The following is a 27,456-nucleotide window of genomic DNA, read 5'->3' on the forward strand; positions in this document are numbered from 1 at the left end:
TGGACCCCAGGCAGAATATTTTGCGTCAACCACCCTTCGTTGCCTTCTTACAGAAAGCCAGTTTCTAATCCAAATTGCTAAATCTCCCTCAATCCCATGCCTCCGTATTTTCTCCAATAGCCTACCATGTGGAACCTTATCAAAGGCTTTACTGAAGTCCATGTACACCACGTCAACTGCCCTACCCTCATCCACGTGCTTGGTCGCCTCCTCAAAAAACTCCAGGTTTGTGAGACACGACCTGCCCTTGACGAATCCATGTTGACTATCTCAAATCAAATTGTTGCTTGCTAGATGATTATAAAGCCTATCTCTTATAATCCTTTCCAGAACATTTCCTACAACAGACATAAGGCTCAAAGGTCTCTAATTACCTGGGTTATCTCTACTGCCGTCCTTGAACAAGGGCACAACATTTGTAATCCTCTAGTCCTCTGGCACTGAACGTGTAGACAATGAGGACTCAAAGATCAAGGCCAAAGGCTCCACCACCACCTCCCGAGCTTCCCAGAGAATCCTCAGAAAAATCCCGTCCAGCCCAGGGGATTTATTGACCTTCACACCTTCTAGAATTGATAACACCTCCTCCTCCTTATTAACCTCAATCCTTTCAATTCTAGAAGCCCCTAACTCAGTCTTCTCCTCTATAATATTCTCCTTTTCCTGAGTGAAAACAGATGAGCAATATTCGTTCAGGACCTCTCCGATCTCCACAGGGTCCCCACACAACGTCCCTCTTCTGTCTTTGACTGGCCCTATTCCTACCCTAGTCATCTTCTTATTACTCATACCTGTAGAAAGCTTTAGGGTTCTCCTTTATTCTACCTGCTAATGTCTGCTCATATCCCCTCCTTGCTCTTCTTAACTCACACTCCTTTTAAATCTTTCCTAGTTAATCTGTAACTCTCCATAGCCTCATCTGAACCATCTCGTCTCATCGTCACATAAGCCTCCCTCTTTCACTTAACAAGAGATACAATTTCTTTAGTAAACCACAGTTCCCTTACCTTATCACTTCCTCCCTGCCTGACAGGGACATACCTATCAAGGACACGCAATATCTGTCCTTTAAACCAGCTCCCCATTTCGATTGTCCCCATCCCCTGCATTTTGGTACCCCATTCTGTGCCTCCTAAGTCTTGCCTAATTGTATTATAATTACCCTTCCCCCATCTATAACTCTTGCCCTGTGGCATGTTCCTATCCCTTTCCATCGCTAAACTAAACGTAACCGAATTATGGTCACACTCTCCAAAGTGCTCACCTACCACTAAATCAAACACCTGGCCTGGTTCATTACCAAGTAACAGATCCAGTGTGGCCTCCCCTCTTGTCAGCCCTTCGACATACTGTGTCAGGAAACTGTCCTGCAAACATTGGACAAAAACTGATTCATCCGACATACTAGAGTTATAGCAATTCCAGTCAATGTTAGGGAAGTTAAAGTCTCCCATAATGACCACCCTATTTCTTTCACTCCTGCCCAGAATCGTTTTGCCAATCCTCTCCTCCACATCCCTGGAACTTTGTGGGGGCCTATAACAAGCTCCCAGCAGTGTGACACCTCCTCTCCTGTTTCTGACCTCAGCCCATACCACCTCAGTAGACGAGTCCTCGCCAAAAGTTCTTTCAGCCACCGTTATACTGTCCCTGACTGACTAACAAAGCTACACCTCCCCCTCTTTAACCACCTTCCCTGATTTTAATGAAAGATCTAAACCCTGGAACCTGCAACATTCATTCCTGATCCTGCTCTATCCATGTCTCCAAAATGGCCATAACATCGAAGTCCCAGGTACCTATCCATGCTGCAAGCTCACCTACCTTATTCCGGATACTCCTGCGTTGAAGTAGACACACTTCAAGCCAGCTGGCTGTCTGCCAGCACACTCCTGTGACAGTGAGATCCTGTCCATGTCCTCCCTGCTCTGTCCCTCCTGTGTACTGGAACGACACCTCAGTTTCCCATCCCCCTGCTGAGCTAGTTTTAAATCCACCTGAATAGCACTAGCAAATTTCCCACCCAGGATATTAGTACCCCTCTGGTTCAAGTGGAAACCATCCTGTTTGTAGAGATCCCACCTTCCCTAGAATGAGGCCCAATTGTCCATGTACCTGAAGCCCTTCCTCGTGCACCATCCCTGCAGCGACATGTTCAGCTGAAATCTCTCCCTGTTCTTTGCCTTGCTGTCACGTGGCACGGGTAACAAACCTGAGATAACCACTGTTTGTTCTAGCTCTCAGCTTCCACCCGAGCTCCTTGAAATCCTGCCGACATCTCTATCCCTCTACCTGTGTCATTGGTACTTACGTGGACCATGACTTGGGGCTGGTCACCCTCTCCCTTCAGGACCCCCAAGACATGATCCGAGACATCACGGACCCTGGCACCTGGGAGGCAACACACCAACCATGAGTCTCGTTCGTTCCCAACAAATTCTTATAGAATAATCTAAATAGTTCCTCAACCATTCTAATAGACCCTGAATATGGGCCTTTTGTGTATATTGAGCACTATTATTCTTCAATGCGATAGTGCCTACGTGGAAGGACCAGTGAGTGACCCAGTGATACATTATCCAGAAAGCACTGTCAAAATGGGGACTTGGACTCTCATGCTAGGACAACCCCATTTCAAGATTGGAACTTCGTTCCAGAGCACCATGCCCATGGTGTTTTCTTTTTTTGGCAAACATATTGAGGATAGTACTGCCTGTGACCAGGCCTGCCAAAACCACAGGCCCCAATGATTAATACCATACGCACTCCTCTCCTGGCATCCAATTGCCCAATCTCTAAATGTCTTTGGCAAAGTGATGGTGTCCTGCCTGAAAGGATTATTACAGTCCATGTGATGTCACATGAATGGTTTACTCATTAGTTTCTCAATTCACTATTATCTCCTACAAAAGCAGAAGGAAACAACATACCTAGAAACTTTTAGCCAGTAACAATACATAATTCTGTGCAATTGTGTTTTATTGTCTAGCTCACTAGTTTTAATCAGTAATTTAATTGGGAAATCTATCTAAACAAAGTATGGTGGGTAAGATGGTACTGAAAACAGCTGTTGGAATTTCAGTTTACATAATCTCCTTACATTTCCTTTGGAAAATATTTTCTAAAACTATCTTTTATCACAATTTTCTTACTGGTAGTCATTTAAAACAGCATGCAAAACATTAACTGCGCAGAATGATCGGGGTAAAGTAGAAACTTTCTAAAATGAGGTATTGGCATTTTAACTAAGACCTTCATTTTGCTGCTGCATGTTTTCATGGTTGAATTTGTGCTCCAGGTTCTTTAGCACAGCATGGCTTTGTTGCCGCTCAGTGGCGGGGAGCCAACCAACTCTAGATTATAGCTGGCAGAGTGGTAAAATTGAATTCCATTTTCTTTTAGATGCTCGAGTCGTAATGAGGCTAAACAATGCATCAATTGTTAAATGTTTGTCACTATCTAGGACAATTTAACTGAGCTCTAAGCCATTGATCCACTCAGTGAAGTCCTGGTTTAAAATGCATGTGGACTTCTATATTAGTAAAGTGATTACACTTTATTGGCATCAGATGCTTTACATTCATGAAAGACGCTATACAAATGTACATTTTCTGCTGTCCTGGGCTTCTCAACTCTTCATCCACCACCACATTCAACCAGCGCTATTTCTTTGTGTGTCGTTCTTTAGGGCATAGTCAGAATAACTGCCTTGTGTTTATAGGCTATTGAAAGTACAAAGGACATGCAAATTAGTCTCAAAGTACCACTACTACTACAACAACAATAGAGATAGGACAAGAATGTTCTCTCATTAGCCCCTTGAATAACTTTCTATATCTTGTTTTTCAAACAACACAAATGAGAATCATATCCGTTTTAAAAAAAAACACTTGGGGAATTCCACTAGATTTGACACTTAGGTTTTTCTCAATGATAAAATCTGTGAATCTCGTGATCTGAAATTAATGTGCACATACTTTGTGAAATGGTTAAAATAAATCTGTTTAAGCACGCGATGATAGGAACTGCAGATGCTGGAGAATCCAAGATAACAAGGTGTAGAGCTGGATGAACATGGCAGGCCAAGCAGCATCAGAGGAGCAGGAAAAATGAACGGTCTAGGCCCAAAGCGTCAGCTTTATTGCTCCTAAGATTCTGCTTGGCCTGATGTGTTCATCCAGCTCTACACCTTGTTATCTTTGTCTAAGCACACTGTTTTTCACCCTGTTGAGACTCACCCAGTATCATTTGTACATGCAGGATAAAGCAGACTGACTTTAGTACAACTGGCATTTGAGCTGAAATGCTAGTGTAAATTGTAAGAGCTTGCAATTCTTCATCCGTTGCAACTTTTAATATGACACATTTAAATTCACAGATTTGCTATAGAATAAACAGTATTTTAACGAATTGTTCTGTGCTATGACACAATACTAAAAAGGACTTCATCGTTAAGATCAACTGGTTTTAAAAAAAAGTACATTACTCTCTTGCATTTGTTAACTGAACTGTTATAATGCATGAATTGTAATGTCCTTTTGAGGGAATAGGCTTATCCACGGCTTCATTTATGAAATATAAAATCTTTAAATTACAATGTCAAGCTAACATTGGGGTTACTCAATCTAAATGAGCTTTTGTGCTCAGTTGAGTGAAATATTTGTGATGTAGATGATCAAACAGAAGTGACTCATTAAGTATTAGTACTAAAGGCAGTTTTATAAGTGAAAAAAATCTTTAACATCTACATATTACCAAGTATATATTTTTTTCCTGCTTAGGACTAGTAAGCACATAGGTTTGATATTAATTTGACATCAAACTTGAAGACATAAAACTTGAATTACACACAATTCACAGTACTATTTTTCATAGCAAGTCAAGGCTGTTAGTTTTATTTTAATTTCATAAGAAACATATGAACAGGAGTAGGCCATTCAGTCCCTTGAGTCTATTTTCCCATTCACTGAGATTACAGCTGATCTGTGGTCTAACTCTGTATACCTACCTTTGGCACATATCCTTTAATACCTGTTGCTTAACATAAATTTCAGATTTAAAACTAACAATTGATTTAGCATCAAAAGCCATTTGTGGAAGAGTTCCAAACCTCTACCTCCCTTTGTGCATATTCCCTCCCATATTACAGAAAAAAGCACGCTACTACAGCTTAAACAGGACTTCAAGGCTTTAGCATTAACATGATGGAGGGGTGGGGTCTGCTGTTATTCATAAAGATAGAAGGGATCAGAAAGCAATGTTAATGTTTTATGACAATATAATATTACAGATAAAAAGACTTTAATGTTAATACTAAAACTTTCAAAACTTGTTTAATTGTAAACTTGTATTTTTTTTAAACGTAGAAGTCGGAAGTTTTTTTTTGAAATTTTTGAAATAGTGAGCAATGAAGATAGTTATGTATTTAAAATTTCAGTTTTGCTTTTAATTCATCATGGCATCTGGATGTCTCAAGCTGGTCCAGGATTTATTGCCTGTCCCTAATTTCCCAAAGCACAGCTAAGAGTCAACTGCATTGCTGTGGGTCTGGGGTCATACGAAGCCCAAACCAGGCAAGGGTGGCAGATTCTCATCCTTAAAAGACGTTAGTGAACCAGATGGGATTTTCATGGTCATCATTCAACTTATTTACAGATTATTATTTGTCATGACGGGCAATATATTCATTTTCCCAGAAGATAGGTGTTAGCATTGAAACTCTCCCCAATCATTTAGCAAGGCAGCTAGTGGACATTGGGGAAACATTTGGAACTAACCTAGAGCTAATATCATTGGGTGTGTTACCTGTGAATATAAGAAATTCGGTTTTATACCAGCTCTCTGTGGATTAAATAGCATAAGGACCCTGCATTTGTCACAGTTCAGCTTATTGAAAGTGTTACAGCATCTGGTGAGTGTCTAAACAACAACAAAACATTCTTTTAAAAAAAATTATTGCTCAAAATACATCTGTGTGGACCACACAATTGATAGTAGAGCTCAGTTCTCTAGTTAGTTTGCAGCAATCAAATGAAAATGTCTGAATGTTGATAATCCATTTCAATCGAAACCAATCAAGCTGTATTTATGTCCTGCAAACAAAAGAATAACATTTTAATTTGTAGCTGTGATGTTTAGAACTATACATAATTACACAAAATATTTATGCTAAGTGAACATTTTAATGTGGCATGGACAGGATTTCATAAGTTACTGTGGTTTTGCATACGTAGCTGCCATATCACCTATGACTGCTCTTTACTGATTCTGTGGGGCAGGTGACCAGAAAATCCTGGCTTGACTATATCAGCTGCGTTTTTGCTGCATAAATTGCTTAACACTTTTGAGCTGTTCAGTAATGTTCCCAATTCTATGCATCGATGGCAAAGCACACCCATCTACAATGAACTATGTTCCGCTACATATGAGTGCTGCAGACTAGAGTGCATCTGGAATTTGATTAGCGTGGTTGTTCAACCAAATGTAGTTTGTCGTCTCAAGTCACAGCATGCATCTCGCTTCTGAGCGTTACCTTGGAGATCAAGCACAATTTCAGAATCTTAACAAAATATCTCCATCCTCATATGCAACAACGTTTGAGGTGCTTCTATATATTTTCCAGTCACTTCAGCTTCTCGTTTATTCCTAATCCTGACTCTTTTTTTAAAAACCCTGTAGCTTCTTTCATGCTCCTTTCAGAATCTCCTTCACCAGAAACTAAATCCATATCTTTTCTTTACGCTGATGTTGACATTATACAGCTACTATTCTCAAAAAACCCACCCTCAACTTGTACCCCATGTCTAATGTTCCATTCTCTCAGGTTTTTTGTGTGCCATTGCTCCCCATAATTTCCTGTCTAAATCCCTTCAGAACAATTCTAATTCTCCTCCTTTGGTTGAAGTCACCAATTTCATTTCTCATGATTAACTGTTCTTTACTACTTCTTGATCCCTCCATTTACAGTAGCCAAATAGTCTATCCATCTCCTATTGAAAAGTTGCTGCAGAAATGCAAGTTTTTGAGTTCTGCTTCCTATTGGAAGGCATTGCTAACAGCACAACTTAAAACCCCCAGATCTCTGTAATAGATAAGATGAGCCCCTACCTTTAAACTGTCAATTCAAATACTGTAGTTTTTTCATGCAAACTTAATCCATAACACTTGATGCACGGATATCTATAACTTCAAGCACAAACTTAGGAACATACTTGCTGTTTAGTGACAGATAAAATTATATCCGCCTCATTTATTTTATTTTAAACACATGGAATTCACAACATACATCATTTAAGAGTATTTAGAACTGAAATGTCTGTGCAGCAGTTTAACATACTCTGGAACAGATTGTTACACTGACCATTGGCAGTAGTTGTGTTGCGTTTTGGTTATTTTCCAGCTTGTCTGTGTTATTTCGACTGATCCTCTTATATTTTCGATTGCTTTTACCTATAAATTCCTAGAAAGCAGCAAAAGAATTAGAGAAGTAGAGTTCTTAGAACAAATCATACTTCTGTTTTTTTTATGCCTATAAGAAGTCAAAACCTGTAATTGTTATGGCAGCATGGTGACCAGACGCACGCACACGAACACACAGAATGCAGCGGCTGCCAATTATTAAATGGGTTTTCACCTCTAACATTTCTTTTCCTTGTAGTAAACCAATACAAATATTTCAAGGTCTCAAGGACTATCTCATGGAGCATAAATCAATCATTTAATAAAAAGCAACTTCAGCAAAGTTGTTGAAAGGATGCCTTGCACCAGAGAGTCTCATTCCTGAAATTAATGAGCATCAGCTAAGTGCCAGTCATTAGTTGCAGTTCATGGCACAGTAACTATGTTTGCTTCACTGAGTTATTGTAGCGGTAAGTCAGTGTTGACACACACAACTGGTGTGATAGTTTTTAATATGCTGATCTGGAAGGAATCCAGAGAGCAACAGGAAAATTATTTGTTGCACTTATTAAAAATACAAGTAATTTCAAATTTGAGGTGAAGCAATGTCTCATGACATTATAATTGGGCATTTGCGAGCTTTCCACGTTTCTGTACAAGGTGCCTTTCTAAACTGCAACAATATCTAGGACGTTACATTTCATTCACATTGTGACTGCCTAACATTTTTGATTTGCAAGTTAATTTTTGAAGACGGTAGTTCACAGGTTAAACTTTAAACTTAGTTTTTTTAAATCTGTACGTGCTTGCTGTGCCCGTTTGGTACACATGACGATAAAATCAATCAATCAAAACTTTTTTTGAGGGTTTTTGAGATTTCATTGCAGCTACCTTTTGGTTATCAGGGGCTCCTTTTTCATTGTTACTAATTTATTAGGTGATGCAATTAAGGAGTAGCAATACCTTTTGTATTTATGTTGATGTGAGATATTTCAAATCACATCAGTTAGAGATTTGGAACAAAAAGTAGTAGTAGTTAAAATGTTACAGATCCTGGATCTCGGGCTCAAAAATTAGAAAGCAGGAGGAGGAGTCAATATAAAAAAAAGGCAGACGACTTGGAAATTTGGTTCTTTTTGGACTGAGTCAATGACTAGCACTTACGACTAAGCTACTTGTTAGCCCAAACCTGGATATCATCCAGGACTTGCTACTCCTAGGCATGAAGAGCTTTATCATCTGTGGAGTAGTGAATGGTGCTGAACTTTGTGCAGTCATCAGCAAACAACTGCATTTCTGACCTTAGAAAGGAGGCAAGGTCATTAACAAGGATGTGAGGGTAGTTGGATTTAGAACACCACCCTGAGGAACTCCTACATTGATGTCCTGGAACTTGATCTTTTATGACATACAGCATAGCCACCAGTACTTGCAGTTGAGAAGCAAATTTCTGTTCAGGAGAATCTGGTTTTCATTTTAAAAGAATAGTTTCAGCTGGGCAGAACTGCAGGTCATTAGTGAAGTCTTCAAGCTGTCAGAAATTAAGACAGGTTCAGGCCATCGGAATGGGATAGTCATTTTTAGGACATCAGACTTGAAAAGGAATTCAAGCCCTCTGAAGTGGAAATGTTTTAATTTTTTTTTTAACTTGGCTGGCTAAGATAAAAGTAATAATGAACTGGGATTTGTTAACTGTACAGGATGCTGCAGTGAACAAGACTGCAATATTTTGCTAATTATGTCAGGATCTTTATAAACTGTCTTTATTTGTATATAGCTTTCTTTTCATGGAGTAAGTAAACCTGTGCTTTTGTTAATTTCAATTGGCAGCCTCGTGCGAATATGTTCAGTGACAAACTGCAAAAATTCAAGGTTTTGGCAAAGATCTGTAGCTCATGTTGTGGGTGAAGTTGTTGACTTACTCGCTGAGCTGGCTTGTTCTCGTTCAGACATTTTGTCAGAGTGCTAGGTAACATCATCAGTGAAGCCTCCAATGAAGCAATGTTGTTCTACCCTGCTTGGAATTTACACTGTCTGGTCCGTTATGGTGATTAGTGTCATTTCTGGTTTTGATCTGTATGGGTTTGTATATGAGGTCCAATTCTATATGTTTGTTGATTGCATTGCGGGTGGAGAATCATGCCTGTAGGAATTCCTATGTTTGGCTTGGGCTACTATGGTTACCTTGTCCCAGTTAAACTGATGGCCTTCATTTAACTGGGACAAGGTAACCATAGTAGCCCAAGCCAAACATAGGTATGCATAGGAATTCCTACAGGCATGGTTCTCCACCCGCAATGCAATGAACAAACATATAGAATTGGATCCTATGTACAAACCCAGACAGATCCAAGCCAGAAATGACACTAATCACCATAACGAACCAGAGAGTATAAATTCTAAGCAGAGTAAAATAACATCGCTTCATTTGGAGGCTCCACTGATGATGTTACTTAGCATGGTGATGAAACATCTGAATGAGAACAAGTCAGCTTGGCAAACAAGTCAACAACCACAAACTGTAAAAACAAATGATTCATTATGAACCTATTAAGCCAGCTTTCAATTAAGTGTTTGACTTTAGTATCACCAGGTAGGATCAACAAACAAAAATCTGAAATAACTGACACACTTCTATGTACAAACAGCTATCATCCTAGACAAATCTTCCAGTGATTGGTGGGGTCACATCTAATGCATTGTCACTGCCTATGCACAAAGTTGTAAAGTTTTAGCCAGTTACTACCCTTCTTCATCTCCGATCTCAATCTTAGATTTAAATTTAACAACTGAGTGTGTTTGTTACAATAGCATCTACATCATCTTTTATATACAGTAGCTCCTGAAAACTGGAGCTTTCACATTTGCAAACAAATATTTACTCCACTGAAGTACAGTTTTGCCAGTTCCTCGTTAGCTGAGTATTCCTTCACTGATTGGTTCAAAACTGTTCTCTTTCCTTTTGCAGTCTTTCTCTGCCTTCTTTCTCCATCTTTCTCTCCTGCATTAGTTGTTGATAGGCTCACCTGGTGATAAAGTGTCTGTGATTGGAGGAACAGTTCCTTAGAAATTCTGACAGTTGTGTATGTTGCTGAGGTTTTTTCTGATGAGTTGCCCTGTTTATTGGATTTTCCCAGGTGTTTTAGGGGCTTTCAAGTCAGAATTCATCAGCCCCCTGTGGGTTTTGAATGCTGTAGAATGTTTCAGTGCAACTCCCTTCATCTCCAACCTCATTTTGATTTATTCCAGAATGAGGGAGTGGAAATTAGCCTTTAATACTCACCATTAACTCCTTGTCCATGAAGTAAGGCTTTTCAGCTGACCCATCATTCGTGGCCAGATCAACAGCGTAACACATGAACAAGACATCCACCACCATTTCAAATACGGATAAAAAGCAATGTGCCATCAAATAGGCAAAAAAGGACACCATAATAAGTGGAACTACCCAAACATTCAGATCACGATTGTAGTTAAATGCCATGAGGCCTCCAAAGACTGTGAAACACACAACAAATACCTGAAAAGAACAAAACATATTGATGCATGTTACTGACAGAAACCACGCAAATTTCCGTTCCTCACTGAAGATGACTATGTCACTGATGATGATTATTTGCATAACTACAATTTTCTTGGTCAATTTATTTTCTCCTTATTGGGATATAGCAAGCTGGTAGCCTTCCTGGTACCTCACTAAAATGGCCATTTTTCCACGTGAGGTCTCACACTAAATTCACTGGAAACATCACTTCATATATTCAATTGCCGAGTGGGTTTATCGCAGCGGAATCATTCTAACCATGAAGAGTTATTGAATTAACACAACAATCCCTCTAATTTTTCACCCTACATTCCTTCCTGTTTTTATTGAGTTAGCTAATCTTGAGACAGCACACTGGTTGATACACTTGACATGAGTTAGAAGAGGAGTGTCTAGCTATTATTAACACTTCTCTGTCAGTCAACCCATTCAGGAAACACAATCAAGAAGGTTGGGTAAGAGTAGGATTGTTGTGGAACCAGTCTCGGCTAAGATTGAAACAAAACATGCAAACTGGCAAACATGCATCTTCCCTAAATTATGCAACAGTAATTCCTAAAATCTACCTGAAGAACTGCAGCCAGACAGTTTCAATTCCTTGCCTGAAATAGACACCTCTGAGAATGTGACATTCCCTCAGCACTGTCATAGAATCAGGTTGGCCTTCAGATTATTTATATCACCAATACCACTCACAGGGGCCTATATCTCTGAATGATGCAGCTTTAAAAATGATCCATGAAATGAAGATTAAAGCAGATTTGAGTCATAGAGGTTTACAGCATGGAACTAAGCCCTTTGGCCCGACTTGTCTATGCAGCCCAGTTTCAACAATTAATGTAGTCCCATTTGCCTGTATTGGTCCATATCCCTCCAAACCTATCCCACCCATTTACCTATCCAAATGTTTCTTAAATGACAAAATTTTACTCACCTCCATCACTACCTCTGGCAGCCCATTCCGGACACTCACCACCCACTGTGTGAAAAACACGCTCCTCAGAACCTTTTGGCATCTCTCCCCTCTCACCTGTGCCCTACAATTTTAGACTGCCTTACCATGGAGAAAAGCTGTTGGCTATCTGCCCTACCTATGTCTGTCATGATTTTATAGACCCCTGTAAGGTCATCCCTCAGTCTCCTACACTCCAGGGAAAAAGACCCAGTCCATCCAGCCTGTTCTAATATTCCAGTCCAGAAGGCATCCTAGTAAATCTTTACTGCACTCTTTCTAGTTTAATTATATCCTTTTTATACCAGGGTGACCAGAACTGCATGCAGTGCTCCAAAAATGGCCATACCAATGTCTAGCTATATCTCTTTTGGTGGTAGCCATGACGTGGAGGTGCTGGTGTTGGATTGGGGTGGACAAGTCAGAAGTCACATGACACCAGGTGCAACAAAGTTTTATGTATAATAACCAATAGCCGATGGTAGAATCAAATAGGCTGTTGAAGAAAGTAATATAAGGTCAGAAGTCACACGACACCAGGTTATGGTCCAATAGGTTCATTTGAAAGCACAACTCCAGAGTACTGTTCCTTCATCTGGCAATCCGAAAGCTTGTGATTTCAAATAAACCTATTGGACTATTACCTGGTGTCGTGTGACTTCTGACCTTATATTACTTTCTTCAACAGCCCATTTGATTCTACCATCGGCTATTGGTTATTATACATAAAGCTTTGTTGCACAACCAAAATAAGGATTCAATTCACCCTTGGTTTCAGTCCCATTTTGATTACAAGCTCGACCATGGTCTGCAACAATAACCTGCTTTACGTGCAATCTTTCATTTAAAATTCCAAAGCTCCTCCTAGTATTTGACGCGAGTTTAATTTATATGTATGATATTACTTTAATGACATCGGATTAGTTCTATTTTCAAGTATTCAGCAAGACATTGATCTGCCCAATATAAGTAAAAGTTCTGAACTCTTTAAGTAGTAGAGAATGTCACACTAATTCCCGGTAAGAATAACAGTGATGCCAACAGCGTGGGTTCAATTCCCACACTGGCTGAGGCTACTATGAAGGACTGTCCTCCTCAGTCTATTCTGAGGTATGGTGACCTTTAAGGTTAAATCACCACCAATCACCTCTCTCTAATGAGAGATCAGCCCAATGGTCTAGTAAGAGTATGACGACTTTATCTCTTTAGAGGAGACATATTCTTAGTTGTGAGAATGGCAAAGCAAAGAACGATTCACAATAAGTACCAATATTTAGGAAAATCCTTCACTTTCACAGCGTGCAAGTGGCAGCCTCTCAGGGCTCATTAAAATACTCACTTTTCCAAGAAACAGAAGAAAGTCTCCAAAGCAGTTGATCGTTGCCACATTCAGCGCATTGTTTACAATCAGAAAGAAAGCTTCTTTAGCCGAGGTACAGAAATTTGTCCCATTGATTGCAGTTGCAATGTACGCATTCTGAAACAGAAAAGGTACAACTGGGCTACGTGTAAAACACTGGTGCTCCAGACACTGAATTAGTTTTAAAGTAACACAATGAAAATTCAAGATAACAAAGTGTGGAGATGGATGAACACAGCAGGCCAAGCAGCATCTCAGGAGCACAAAAGCTGACGTTTTAAGCCTAGACACTTCATCAGAGAGGGGGATGGGGAGAGTGTTCTGAAATAAATAGGGAGAGAGGGGAGGCGGACCGAAGATGGATAGAGGAGAAGATAGGTGGAGAGGAGAGTATAGGTGGGGAGGTAGGGAGGGGATAGGTCAGTCCAGGGAAGACGGACAGGTCAAGGAGTCGCGTTGAGGTTAGTAGGTGGGAAATGGAGGTGTGGCTTGAGGTGGGAGGAGGGGATAGGTGAGAGGAAGAATAGGTTAGGGAGGCGGGGACGAGCTGGGCTGACTTTGGGATGCAGTGGGGGAAGGGGAGATTTTGAAACTGGTGAAATCCACATTCATACCATTGGGCTGCAGGGTTCCCAAGTGGAATATGAGTTGCTGTTCCTGCAACCTTCGGGTGGCATCATTGTGGCACTGCAGGAGGCCCGGGATGGACATGTCGTCTAAGGAATGGGAGGGGGAGTTAAAATGGTTCGCGACTGGGAGGTGCAGTTGTTAGTTGCGAACCGAGTGGAGGTGATCTGCAAAGCGGACCCCAAGCCTCCGCTTGGTTTCCCCAATGTAGAGGAAGCCACAACGGGTACAGTGAATACAGTATACCACATTGGCAGATGTGCGGGTGAACATCTGCTTGATATGGGAAGTCATCTTGGGGCCTGGGATGGGAGTGAGGGAGGAGGTGTGGGGGCAAGTGTAGCACTTCCTGCGGTTGCAGGGGAAGGTGCCGGGTGTGGTGGGGTTGGAGGGGAGTGTGAAGCTGACAAGGGAGTCCCGGAGAGAGTGGCCATCCTAAAACCAGCCCAGCTCGTCCCCGCCTCCCTAACCTGTTCTTCCTCTCACTTATCCCCCCTCCCCCAACTCGAGCCGCACCTCCATTTACCACCTACTAACCTCATCCCGCCTCTTTGACCTGTCCGTCCTCCCCGGACTGACCTATCTCCTCGCTACCTCCCCACCTATACTCTCCTCTCTTAAAGGTAGTGGAATCAAGGGTTACGGGGATAAGGCAGGAACAGGATACTGATTGTGGATGATCAGCCATGATCATAATGAATGGTGGTGCTGGCTTGAAGGGCTGAATGGCCTACTCCTGCACCTATTGTCTATTGTCTCTCCACCTATCTTCTCCTCTATCCACCTTTGGTCTGCCTTCCCCTCTCTTCCTATTTATTTCAGAACCCTCTCCCCATCCCCCTCTCTGATGAAGGGTCTAGGCCCGAAACATCAGCTTTTGTGCTCCTAAGATGCTGCTTGGCCTACTGTGTTCATCCAGCTCCACACTTTGTCATCTTGGATTCTCCAGCATCTGCAGTTCCCATTATCTCTTATCAGTGAAAATTCAAGATTTTTTAACCATCTTTATTTCTTTTGTCTTTCCCACAAAAATGTGTAATTAGAAAGTGCCCCCGCTGCTTTTCCCATGTAACAACACACATTATCATCCCTTTCTAGTATCCTCTTGTTTCTTTGCTGTTCAGTTCACATCAGTTTACCACAATTACCCAATTTACATGAGTGAACCAAGACAGCAAGTGAGATGAACCAAACTGTGTTGGATATCAATCCTTGCATTTCTCGCTGGATACAATCACTTTGCAGAAGGGGTCACTGCATTGCAGTCTGTCTTGGAATCCTGGGGAAACTATTGCAGCTTCATCCTCAGAAGTCATGTCAAGCCTATGGTTCACTAGTATGGAATCAGAGGAATATACTTTCAGCTGTTCACCAAAAAAAGTTAAATGGACTCTCCTGATTATACCCAAACTGAATTACTTGCTAGCAACTTGGCTCACATTAATTGCAATACTATTATTTTTTGTAATTTTAACTGGCTTCTGGTAACTGTCTCTCACTTATTCTATCCTAAGACATTTTTTTTAAATAGAGGCAGAGTCAGGCAGAAACTAAAACTAAGGCATAGTTTCAAAAATAAATTTGGAATTCCAGCCTTTTGTAACGGCTGATTTTAATGAAGTATCACAATCGCACTATTTATTTTAAGGATGTATGAATTACTGTTAAGTGTAACTGACAGGGGTAATATAAACTGCAATTGACAGGTACTGTTAAATGTAATGACAGTAGCAAAGTGAATACAAAATTGGCTGAGTGGTAGGAATCACAAGACATGGTCAACAGATTTTTTTTAAGGCCGGAAGATGGTTTGTTGGAGGAAGGACCCCCAGGGATCAGTACTGGGAGACTGGTTTCTCCTGATATATGTCATTGACCTGGATCAATGGTGTGCAGGGGACAATTTCAAAGTTTGGAGATGACACTAAACTTGGAAGAATTTGGAACTGAGGAGGTCAATGTGGAACTCCAGAATAACATGGACAAGTTGGTGGAGTCAGCAAATAGTGGTAAATGCAGATAAGAGGGAGATAGCGCAATTTGAATGGAAAATCACAAAGACAGTATAACATAGGAGTGCAATTCTAAAGGGGCTACAGAAGCACAGGGACCTAGACGTATAAATGCACAGATCACTAAAAGTGGCAGGACAGGTAGTGAGAGCAGTGATAAAGCATGCAGTGTCTAAGGCTTATTAATAGGGGCATGGAGTACAGTAGCAGGGAGGTGACGTTAAACTTACACAAAACCCTTGTTAGACCTAGGCTGGTGTATTATGTACCATTCTGTGTGCCCCATTATAGGACAGATTTAAAAGCATTGGAGAAAGTACAGAAGTGATTCACAAAAATGTTCCAGTAATGAGCAACTTCAGTTATGAGAGTAGGTTCAAGAAGTTAGGACTGTGCTCCTCGGAGATAAAGTGGCTGAGAAGAGATTTGACAGAGGGTTTTAAAATAATATGTGGTCTGGTCAGAGTAGATGGGGAGAAGCTACTCCTGCTTCAAGAAAAAGAACAGACGAGGGGTTGTGGATTTAAAATGATGTGCAGAACAAGAAAGGGTAATCTTAGAAAGAACTTTTTCACTCAGTGAGTAGTTAGGGTATGGAATGCAGCCTCTGCAATTGTGGTGGCAGCAGCTCCATTGAGGAATTCGAAAGGACATTGGATTACTGAATTTGGATAGAAATTGTTTGATGTGCAGGGAAGCAGGAAATTGGCTCTAGAAATAAAATTGATGCAGGCACCTTGGGCCAAATGGCCTCATTCTGCACCACAACAATTTTCTGATTCTGTGTACATATTAAACAACAGTGCAGCAATGTGACAAAAAAGAGCATTAAGAAAATCTGTAAGGGAAGAAATCAAGGTTTCCCTAAAAACGACGTCAAATTGCAAATCCATTTTGAACTTTCCCAAAATGTAAGGTCCAGAATCTTAGGTGGAAGGCTGAATTGCTTAACTTTGATAACCCAGGTGCTGACCCAGCTCTCAGATGCCCATGCCCAAGAGAAGCACCTTAGGTACTACATGCGGCTGAACACTCTGATGTCTTGGCTTCATTGGGACTAGTAGAACGGGTGAGAGGTCCTCCACTGCTCCTCAGCCCACCGAACATCCCATGGAGCCTCCCTCTCCAACCCACTCCATGCCAAGTACGTGGAGGCTGATAATAAATTTTCATGCCTGAGAGTATCGTGCACTAACTTCTCTTGTAAAAATCTAGAAAGAACAGGTGAGAAAGTCAGGCATGTATCTTTTCTTTGGAATGCACAGGGGAGGGGCAGAGGAAGATATAACATGCCAAACATGCTGTCAGTATTGGGCTTCAGACTTTCAGTGTGTAAAGGACTAAACCCCTGTTTCAAACCTGCACACGCAATCCTTGGTCTCAATAAGATGGTTGGTAGCTCATGGAAGCCACTTAGCTAAATTTCTCAGCCTAGGAAAGGGGGACCAGCAACTGTGGGATATCTGTCAAATTGCCGGTGGAAGCTGTTAAAATGGTGCAAGCAGTTTTAGGATTTGTACATATCAAATAAGTGCTTAATAAAAACCAAAAGAACTGCAGATGCTGTAAATCAGGAACAAAAACAAAGTTGCTGGAAAAGCTCAGCAGGTCTGGCAGCATCTGTGGAGGAGAAAACAGAGTTAACATTTTGGGTCCAGTGACCCTTTCTCAGAACTATTCAATCTGAGGAAGGGTCACCGAACCCAAAATGTTAACTCTGTTTTCTCCTCAAATAAGTGCTGTTTAGGGGGATCTTGTAAAGTTTAACTCAATTAACCAGTGCACATAATAAAATGTGAGCTCTGAGAGTGTGATTATAGGGAAGCAAAGAGTGTACTGGACTTTAGGGAGGTGACACATTGTCTGACTCCCAATGGGTGCTGCACAAGATTTTCCCAAGCTAGCTGGCTGGGAATGCAAACACATGAGAATCTGTACCTCCTGCATCCCACTTCGCTTCAGGAGGCTTTCATATTCTGAATTTTTTTAAAATGTCTGCTGGCTGCTTGATGATAAACATCCGCAGGTATAATTTTCAATGTGTGAGAAAAGATTGATGAGTCTTGCAGCGCAGTCTTCCTTGCAGTGAGTTAGCCAAACCCTGCACCTTCCAATACATGATTGCTCCCCATCTGTTACTGACACACGCTGGTCAAACTGAAAGGCCATACTTTGGTTGCCATGTGTGGCAACTAATTCCACCTGCTTCACATGAGCTTTCTGGCAAAACACATACATATGCATCTGGACCATCAACAGATATAAATCTTTACTCATTGATTAAGCTTGTGATTTCCAGGCAGATTCATGGTTTTACCTGTTGCCCAAGTAGGCACCTAATGATAAACTGCTGACACAGCGATTGATGGATCTAGACGTTTCAATAAGGAATGACAAGGTATTGGCTGCTCTTTTGCTAAAATCATCTCAAGCCTTCTTCCAGAAAATAATCTGCCCTGAGCATGTCAAATTAAAAGGCATTCATGCCAGTGAATTCAGCTGTTGCAATCTGTGAAAAGTTTAAAGCTGGGTACTATGGCTAACAGCCTCTAGGCTCCAAAATAATCTCTAGTCTGTGCAAAGTATCGCTGAAACTCAGTACATTCTTTGCTGACTAGCTTCCAGGAGAGTTCAAACTCCAGCCCTGCTGAAATGAACTAAATGAAAGCTGCAGCGATCCTTGACTGTTATTTTCATGTTAAACTATGAAAAGGGCTGTTGTTCCAGCTGTGCTGGACCTGCTTAGTTCGGCATCTGTCTCCCGGACAGGTGTCGACAGAAACTGCATGTTTCAAAGTTAACAGCGCAAAGGTGAAAGGCTGAACCAGAGACTTTTAAGCGACTCTTGGATAGGCACATGGAGAATAGTAAAATGTAGGGTATGCAGGGGAGATTGATCTTAGTAATATAATGGGTCAGCACAACCATGTGGGCTGAAGGGCCTGTACTGCGCTGTACTGTTCTATCTTCTATGTTCAAAGACACAGAGTGTATTAATTGGTAACTAGAAAGTTATCCGATCTGTGAGTTTGGAAACTAGGAATCAAATATTTTCCATTCATATTAATGAAGTTAAAGGACAGAGAGCCAAACAACAAGGAAGCTCGGTTAATCCTTTATAAATCACTGGTTTAGACCTCAACCTATTTCAAAGCAAGCACCACACTATTGGAAGGAATTCAATGCCTTGCAGAGGTGGTGGATGAGTTTTAGTAGAATAGTACTGGGCTGAGAGACTTCAGTATACAGGGAGACTGGAGGATCTGGAATTGCATATCCTACAGTAAGCAAGGCTGCAGGAAGATTTAATGCATTCAACATCAGTTTTGATAGAGTAATTAAGGAAAAGTTGTTTTCACTAGCTGATGTGTCAGTTCCTAGGGTACTAAAATCCCCAGCTGACAGAACAACCAGTGAGGAGATAATTACTGTATGAAAATAAATGTTCATATCTCAAAGGGACTAGCTGTCTGAGAGTGCAGTGAAAGCAGATTGAATAGTAACATTCAAAGAGAAATTGGATAAATATTCGAGAAAGGCTACTGGAAGAGAACAAGATCAGGGGTCTACTTGAATAACTGCTTCAAAGACTCAGGGTGGTTGAAATGTATCTTTGACCCCTTCTGTGCTATGTCATTCTATGATAAAGCTTGGACTGTAATGAAAACAATTTTCATATCAAGAAACTTTCAAAACTGTCATTGTGAAGATAGCTGCATTTATATTCCTCCATCCAGGATATTGCTTGTGATCCACTTTCTACAAAAATTGTGATTGGGTAAAATAACATGCAACAGGTTTCTAAACAAATCGATGTAAACAAAGACAACACGATGCTGCTCTGAACACTAGCATCTGGTCGAGAGCAATATTCAATTGGCAGACACTCTACTGCACTGAACTCCATTCTCTAGGTTGTATCAGAGATAATGGGAACTGCAGATGCTGGAGAATCCAAGATAATAAAGTGTGAGGCTGGATGAACACAGCAGGCCCAGCAGCATCTGTGCTCCTGAGATGCTGCTTGGCCTGCTGTGCTCATCCAGCTTCACACTTTATTATCTTCTATTCTCTAGGTGACTGGTGTTTGTACATCCTGCTGGGAGTGTTCACTTTTCTCTCACAGTGAAACAAGAAAGCCAAGAGGGCCATTAGATGCCAGTGGGGACACTCAAATCATACAGGCAAAAGCAGACACACTTTCTCTTTCAGTTGAAGGAGCAAAGTGACTGTGACTGAAGACACTGAAAGCCATTTGAAAAAAAAGAGAAACTCAAATATGGCATGGAGCGAAGACAGTACATACCCTGTGGCTTGAATTTGAAAAGTCCCCTCCTGATTTCCCATTAAAGCTACAGGGATGAAGAGCTGTCTGAACTCTCAGAGCCGATGTGCAATAAACTGCACTACATAAAGCTGACCCGAAGCAACTTGCTAAACTTTAGAGTTGGCGAGCTGTGTACTCAACACTTGCGTTTTAAATAAAACAACTCCCTGAATTATTAAACCAAGCTGTCCACCACAAAGTGAAAGATAGTTATGTGATGTTTTTTTAAAAAATGGCTCCATTTTGTACCGAGTCCGTTTTTAAGAGGAACACCGATCTCAAGAAAGCAGCATCTATCTCAGAAAAGCGTACGACATCGTAATTGTGCAAGTTTGAATGATTGTTTCGACTGTAGATTTACTTAGCAAAAGTATAGATGTTTATCGAAACTCGGGTTTCTGACCAGCCTCGAGCAATGTCAGTGCCAGCAGATGAGCCAGTGAGAGCCATGAGAACAGCACTCCGGGCACTTTTCCAATTGCTGTTTTTTTTTCCATGGACTGCTTGCTGTGAATAATCGGCGCTTTTGTGAAGCAGCTGAACCGAGCGATACAATGAGAGATGCACTGCTACACTGGGGCCATGGATACATGGTTGTCGTGGCAACAACTGATCCCTTCTTCACAAACTTAGTGTTGGTGCCAAAAAGGATACCTTAATTGCCAACCCCGGGACAGGGAGGAGGAGTTCTGCTTCTCATGGGCTTTGTATTTTTTAAGAAAAGCCTGAGAGACGAGTTCCTCCAGAAGAAACTGTGGGCCAACATGAGAGTTAACAAGAGACGACAGAGATTTCGGGGCTGTATAAATACTTTAAGAACGTTGCGTTTTAGCAGCTTCAGCACAGCCTTTGGCTTCATTTTTCCAACAACTTACAGCTGGACAATCTTACAGCTAATAGCATGTGGTTTAAAGCATTCATTCCTCTTGACCTTGTTTTTGGGAATGAATATGCCATCCTAGGGAGGTAAAACCTCACTGTTACAGTGATCTGGAACATAACAAGGAAAGGAAATGCATCATGCTCTGACACTTCCGCCATCTACAATCCGACCCCACCACCCAAAACATTTTTCCATCCCCACCCTTGTCTGCTTTCCGGAGAGACCACTCTCTCCGTGACTCCCTTGTCCGCTCCACACTGCCCTCCAACCCCACCACACCTGGCACCTTTCCCCTGCAACCGCAGGAAATGCTACACCTGCCCCCACACCTCCTCCCCCACCCCTATCCCAGGCCCCAAGATGACTTTCCACATTAAGCAGATGTTCACCTGCACATCTGCCAATGTGGTATACTGCATCCATTGTACCCGGTGTGGCTACCTCTACATTGGGGAAACGAAGCAGAGGCTTGGGGACCGCTTTGCAGAACACCTCCGCTCGGTTCGCAACAAACAACTGCACCTCCCAGTCACAAACCATTTCCACTCCCCCTCCCATTCTTTAGATGACATGTCCATCCTGGGCCTCCTGCATTGCCACAATGATGCCACCCGAAGGTTGCAGGAACAGCAACTCATATTCCGCTTGGGAACCCTGCAGCCCAATGGTATCAATGTGGACTTCACCAGCTTCAAAACCTCCCCTTCCCCCACCGCATCTCAAAACCAGCCCAGTTCGTCCCCTCCCCCCACTGCACCACACAACCAGCCCAGCTCTTCCCCTCCACCCACTGCATCCCAAAACCAGTCCAACCTGTCTCTGCTTCCCTAACCTGTTCTTCCTCTCACCTATCCCTTCCTTCCACCCTCAAGCCGCACCTCCATCTCCTACCTACTAACCTCATCCCACCTCCTTGACCTGTCCGTCATCCCTGGACTGACCTATCCCCTCCCCACCTCTCCACCTATACTCTCCTCTCCACCTATCTTCTTTTCTCTCCATCTTCGGTCCGCCTCCCCCTCTCTCCCTATTTATTCCAGAACCCTCACCCCATCCCCCTCTCTGATGAAGGGTCTAGGCCCGAAATGTCAGCTTTTGTGCTCCTGAGATGCTGTTTGGCCTGCTGTGTTCATCCAGCCTCACATTTTATTGTCAAGGTGAATACAAAAATCAGTTTAGCAAGGAAAAGCATAAAAGAAGATTGATTTCTTTTAAAAAGTACCGGACAATTATAGATCACCAGACTAATCTTAATTAAAGTACAGATTTATCCAAAGCAATCGATTTGAACAAGCTAATTATAGAAAGATATTCAAAAACTGGTGTTAAACGTAATGTTCATGTAGTAAAAGAATGTTCTTAAAACTAAATGTATGTTTTACTTCCAAAAAATATTATTTTATCAAGGAAAACAAAGAATGAATTAACTATTAAGTAAAATATGTTTTGTTCTTAAAATTTGATATAGGCTCTTTTGTTGTTCAAATGATTCCTCTTTCTCCTGCTTTTGTTTATTCCTGAGGAACCTCTGACCCTCCACTATTCTCGCTGGCTTCTCCCAACAATGTATTGGCCCACTTAAGGACAAAGAAGGAAAGTTATGCGCTGAGTCAGAGAAAATGGGTGACTTTTTTTTCATTGGAGAAAAGGAGGAGGAGAGGGGACCTAATTGAGGTATACAAGATAATGAGAGGCATCGATAGAGTTGATAGCCAAAGACTATTTCCCAGGGCAGAAATGGCTAACATGAGGGGTCATAGTTTTAAGCTGGTTGGAGGAAAGTATAGAGGGGATGTCAGAGGTGGGTTCTTTACACAGAGAGTTGTGAGAGCATGGAATGCGTTGCCAGCAGTTGTGGAAGCAAGGTCATTGGGATCATTTAAGAGACTGCTGGACATGCATATGGTCACAGAAATTTGAGGGTGCATACATGAGGATCAATGGTCGGCACAACATAGTGGGCTGAAGGACCTGTTCTGTGCTGTACTGTTCTATGTTCTATGTTCTATTCTTAACGAGTGCATTGCATCGGTATTCACCAAGGAGAGGGACATGATGGATGTTGAAGTTAGGGATAGATGTTTGCTTAGTCCTGGTCAGGTTGACATAAGGAAGGAGGAAGTGTTAGGTATCCTAAAAGACATTAAGGTGGACAAGTCCCCAGGTCCGGATGGAATCTATCCCAGGTTACTGAGGGAAGCGAGAGAGGAAATAACCGGGGCCCGAACAGATATCTTTGCAGTGTCCTTAGACACGGGTGAGGTCCCAGAGGACTGGAGACTTGCTAATGTTGTCCCCTTGTTTAAAAAGGGCAGCAAGGATAATCCAGGTAATTATCGACCAGTGAGCCTGACGTCAGTGGTAGGGAAGCTACTGGACAAGATACTGAGGGATAGGATCTATTCCCATTTGGAAGAAAATGGGCTTATCAGTGATAGGCAATATGGTTTTGTACAGGGAAGGTCATGTCTTACCAACTTAATAGAATTCTTTAAGGATGTGACAAAGTTGATTGATGAGGGAAAGGCTGTACATGTCATAGATGTGGACTTCAGTAAGGCATTTGATAAGGTTCCCCATGGCAGGCTGATAGAGAAAGTGAAGTCACATGGGGTTCAGGGTGTGCTAGCTAGATGGATAAAAAACTGACTGGGCAACAGGAGACAGAGGGTAGTAGTAGAAGGGAGTTTCTCAAATTGGAGACCTGTGACCAGTGGTGTTCCACAGGGATCTGTGCTGGGACCACTGTTGTTTGTGATATATGTAAATGATTTGGAGGAAGGTGTAGGTGGTCTGATCAGCAAGTTTGCAGATGACACTAAGATTGGTGGAGTAGCTGATAGTGAAGGGGACTGTCAGAAATTACAGCAGAATATAGATAGACTGGAGAGTTGGGCAGATAAATGGCAGATGGAGTTCAATCTGGGCAAATGCAAGGAAGATCAAATTCAAGGGTGAAATATACAGTAAATGGAAAAGTCCTATGGAAAATTGATGAACAGAGAGATTTGGGTGTTCAGGTCCATTATTCCCTGAAGGTGACAACGCAGGTCAATAGGGTGGTCAAGAAGGCATATGGCATGCTTTCCTTCATTGGGTGGGGTATTGAGTACAAGAGTTGGCAGGTCATGTTGCAGTTGTATAGGACTTTGGTTCGGCCACATTTGGAGTACTGTGTACAGTTCTGGTCGCCACATTACCAAAAGAATGTGGATGCTTTGGAGAGGGTGCAGAGGAGGTTCACCAGGATGTTGCCTGGTATGGAGGGTGCTAGCTATGAAGAGAGGTTGAATAGATTAGGATTATTTTCATTAGAAAGACGGAGATTGAGGGGGTACCTGATTGAGGTCTACAAAATCATGAGAGGTATAGACAGGGTGGATAGCAAAAAGCTTTTTCCCAGAGTGGGGGACTCAATTACTAGGGGTCATGAGTTCAAAGTGAGAGGAGGAAAGTTCAAGGGAGATATGCATGGAAAGTTCTTTACACAGAGGGTGGTGGGTGCCTGGAACGCGTTGCCAGCGGAGATGGTAGACGCGGACACGTTAACGTCTTTTAAGATATATTTGGACAGGTACATGGATGGGCAGGGAGCAAATGGACACAGACCGTTAGAAAATAGATGACAGGTTAGACAGAGGATCTTGATCGGTGCAAGCTTGGACGGCTGAAGGGCCTGTTCTTGTGCTGTAGGTTTCTTTGTTTCTTTGTTTGGCAGATCTGGATAAACAGGCTGACTTTATACACAATGCAAACCACAGATATAAGCACCTGGCCTTTAAGTTAAAGCAATGGCACATATTTCATTCAAAAAATAGCATTTGTTTTCAGTTCCACAAGGTAAGCACATGTTTTCCAGAGAACAAAGACTGCTTTGATGAGGCTGGGGGGTTGGTGATGGGCTTGTTTGCTGCTTATTTAAATTGATAAGATCTTGCTAAATAGGAGCCACTTGGAAGGTATGCTCCAAGGCATATGCGAGCAGTGTTGGAACAGCTTCCTCCTTTCGTCCTTTAGGTGACTCTTGCGTGCTGTGAAACTTCCCCTCCAAATTCCCTAAACTGAAAATCAACATTGTACACGCAGTCATATCAGTACCTCAAAAGTTTTATCAACGTTAAACAAAAACAAATATTGGATGAAGGAATAAATGTATTTTTTTTAAACTAATAACAGTTTAATGTGTTGTACATTAAACAGACACCTTCACCATAGTAATTACAACACAAGTAACATCAAGTTATGAGAAAATTAAAAGGAAAATGGAAAATCTGTGAATCCATTACTTGCTCGCACAACTTACCAGGATGGACATACTCCAGTTTGTACAATTATCTTCCAAGGACTGAAACGTTAGCTTTCCTGCTCCTAAGACGCTGCCTGGCCTGCTGTGTTCATCCAGCTCCACTCCTTGTTATCTCATCTTCCACACCCACTGTGTTACTTTGAAAATCTTATCTAACAATGCAGAGTGGCCAATTACTCCTTTGTTATATTTGACATGTGTTGCACACTGGAATTGGAACCATATCTAATGAACACGCACTATGTATTGCTTGAAAATTCACACGAGTGTACTGGAAATAGAATCACTGAATTCCCAGAGTGCGGCATGACAGCAGTCAGCACCGAGTCTGCACCGACGCTCCAAACAGCATCTCATCTTACCGTTTTTCTATAACCATGCATTTACCACAGCTAATCCATTCACCTGCATATCCCTGCACACCATGTGCAATATAGTACAAACTCACCTAAGCTGTGCATCTTTGGACTGTGGGAGGAAACCGGAGCACCCGGAGGAAACCCACGCAGATAAGGGGAGAATATGCAAACTCCACACAGTCGGTTGCCCAATGGTGGAACTGAATCTGTGATCCTGGTGCTGTGAGATAGCAGTGCTAACTAATGAGCCACACTGCCTTCTACAGCACATCCATTTCAACAGCTTTGTTGCCAATATGGTAAATGGTGCTGCGTAAATAGGCATAAGAAGCAATGACAGGGAATGAGGCCTAAAGCTTGGCATAGTTTTATCGGAGACCCGGACATTAATGGGGGAGAGCCAAGAGTGGGAGGAAGGCTGTGAACCACCTCTCTCCCTATCACTGTACTGCACTAAGTAATCTCCCCTCACTGTCTTCCCCCTAGGTCTTCTTCCCCCTCCCCACCAAGCCTCCTTTCACGCCTATTCTCCCCCTGCATCCTAACTCCCTTTCGCACCACTGCCGTCACTTCTCCCTGCCTACCCTCACTAACCTGCCGCTAAACTCTTGTTTCAACAGTGTGTTTCTTTTCTGTCCTGCTCACTTCCTTTACATATGACATCATCACAATTCTACCTGATGATGTCAAGACTGTGCCTTTGCACACATACACACTTCCACATCGATGTGCATGCATAGTTGCAAGCGATATCTGGAGTCCACAGGTATCAGCTTTAAATCATCTGGGTCCAAAAAGGTTGAAGCCATTGGCTCTGACGACAAGATCTCACAATATTTTCCCGGCTCTGTAGTAGTACTCTATTGTTTAATTGATCTGTTTGATAATATCAGTCCATTGACTGATCCATGTTCAGCGTGCTTAAGTGATTAAGCCTGACTGCAGCATCTCAGATACAAAGCATAAAAAAGCTTCTGAAGGAAAGATCAGAGTGGCCAGAGCTCATGGGAGGAGACATTGTGTAATTGAAGAGATATCTTAAATTAAATTCATATACTGAAAACAAGCCCCTTGATTGTTCAGAAGTAAATCAGATATACAAAGTCCAGAACAAACAGACAAAACCAGAGCAGATTTGAGTGGGAGATTAGCTATTCCCGTTCTAACAGATGTTAGTAAAACTGCAACGATCAGGATAAAATAAATCTGATCTCCACAACACCAGAAGCCCTTAATACTGCTGATTCACATATTCTGACCCTCGCAACCTTCCTACTGTGTGATGAATGGAACTGGTTACCGCACTCTAGGTGCGACCTACCCAGAGCTTTGAAAATGTTCAGCATAACTTCCCTGCTTTTGACAGGGCAGATGGTGGGATCAATATTTCAGATTTAACTGCCAGTTGAAGGTTCATGCTTGTAACCTTTTCAAATTTATACCCCTTGAGAAATTGCATGAGTAATCTCAGAACCACTTTTCAAAAGTATCTTTCACAGGTTTAAGTGTTTATATTCTTAGATTTGATACATTCCTCTTGCAAAGTGAGGTTCCTGTGAAGTGCTGTGTACCTAACATCAGCAGCGTACTCATCAAACCCCACTTTGCTAGGGCTGCCATGTGGTTCGTAATGATGATTCCTGTATAATCTATAGACAGCAGTGCACAGTGATCCCTAATTTAGATAT

General features: G+C 41.9%; 1 protein-coding gene across 11 annotated transcripts in view; it reads right to left on the reverse strand.

The window, feature by feature from the left end:
• Positions 1 to 4,865: 4,865 nt before the first annotated feature.
• The window catches only part of LOC125456346 (choline transporter-like protein 3), a 195,778-nt gene continuing 173,187 nt past the window's right edge, over positions 4,866 to 27,456 (reverse strand). For all 11 annotated transcript variants that reach the window (XM_059648053.1, XM_059648057.1, XM_059648059.1 and 8 more), the window contains 4 exons: positions 13,234 to 13,371; positions 10,682 to 10,918; positions 7,361 to 7,459; positions 4,866 to 6,092 (listed from right to left, as the gene is read on the reverse strand). In XM_059648053.1, the coding sequence (XP_059504036.1) occupies positions 6,075 to 6,092; positions 7,361 to 7,459; positions 10,682 to 10,918; positions 13,234 to 13,371 (492 nt within the window). In that variant the 3' untranslated portion in view covers positions 4,866 to 6,074. The remainder of the gene's footprint in view (positions 6,093 to 7,360; positions 7,460 to 10,681; positions 10,919 to 13,233; positions 13,372 to 27,456) is intronic.

This window comes from Stegostoma tigrinum, chromosome 8, assembly GCF_030684315.1.
Source record: "Stegostoma tigrinum isolate sSteTig4 chromosome 8, sSteTig4.hap1, whole genome shotgun sequence".
Classification (NCBI taxonomy): domain Eukaryota; kingdom Metazoa; phylum Chordata; class Chondrichthyes; order Orectolobiformes; family Stegostomatidae; genus Stegostoma; species Stegostoma tigrinum.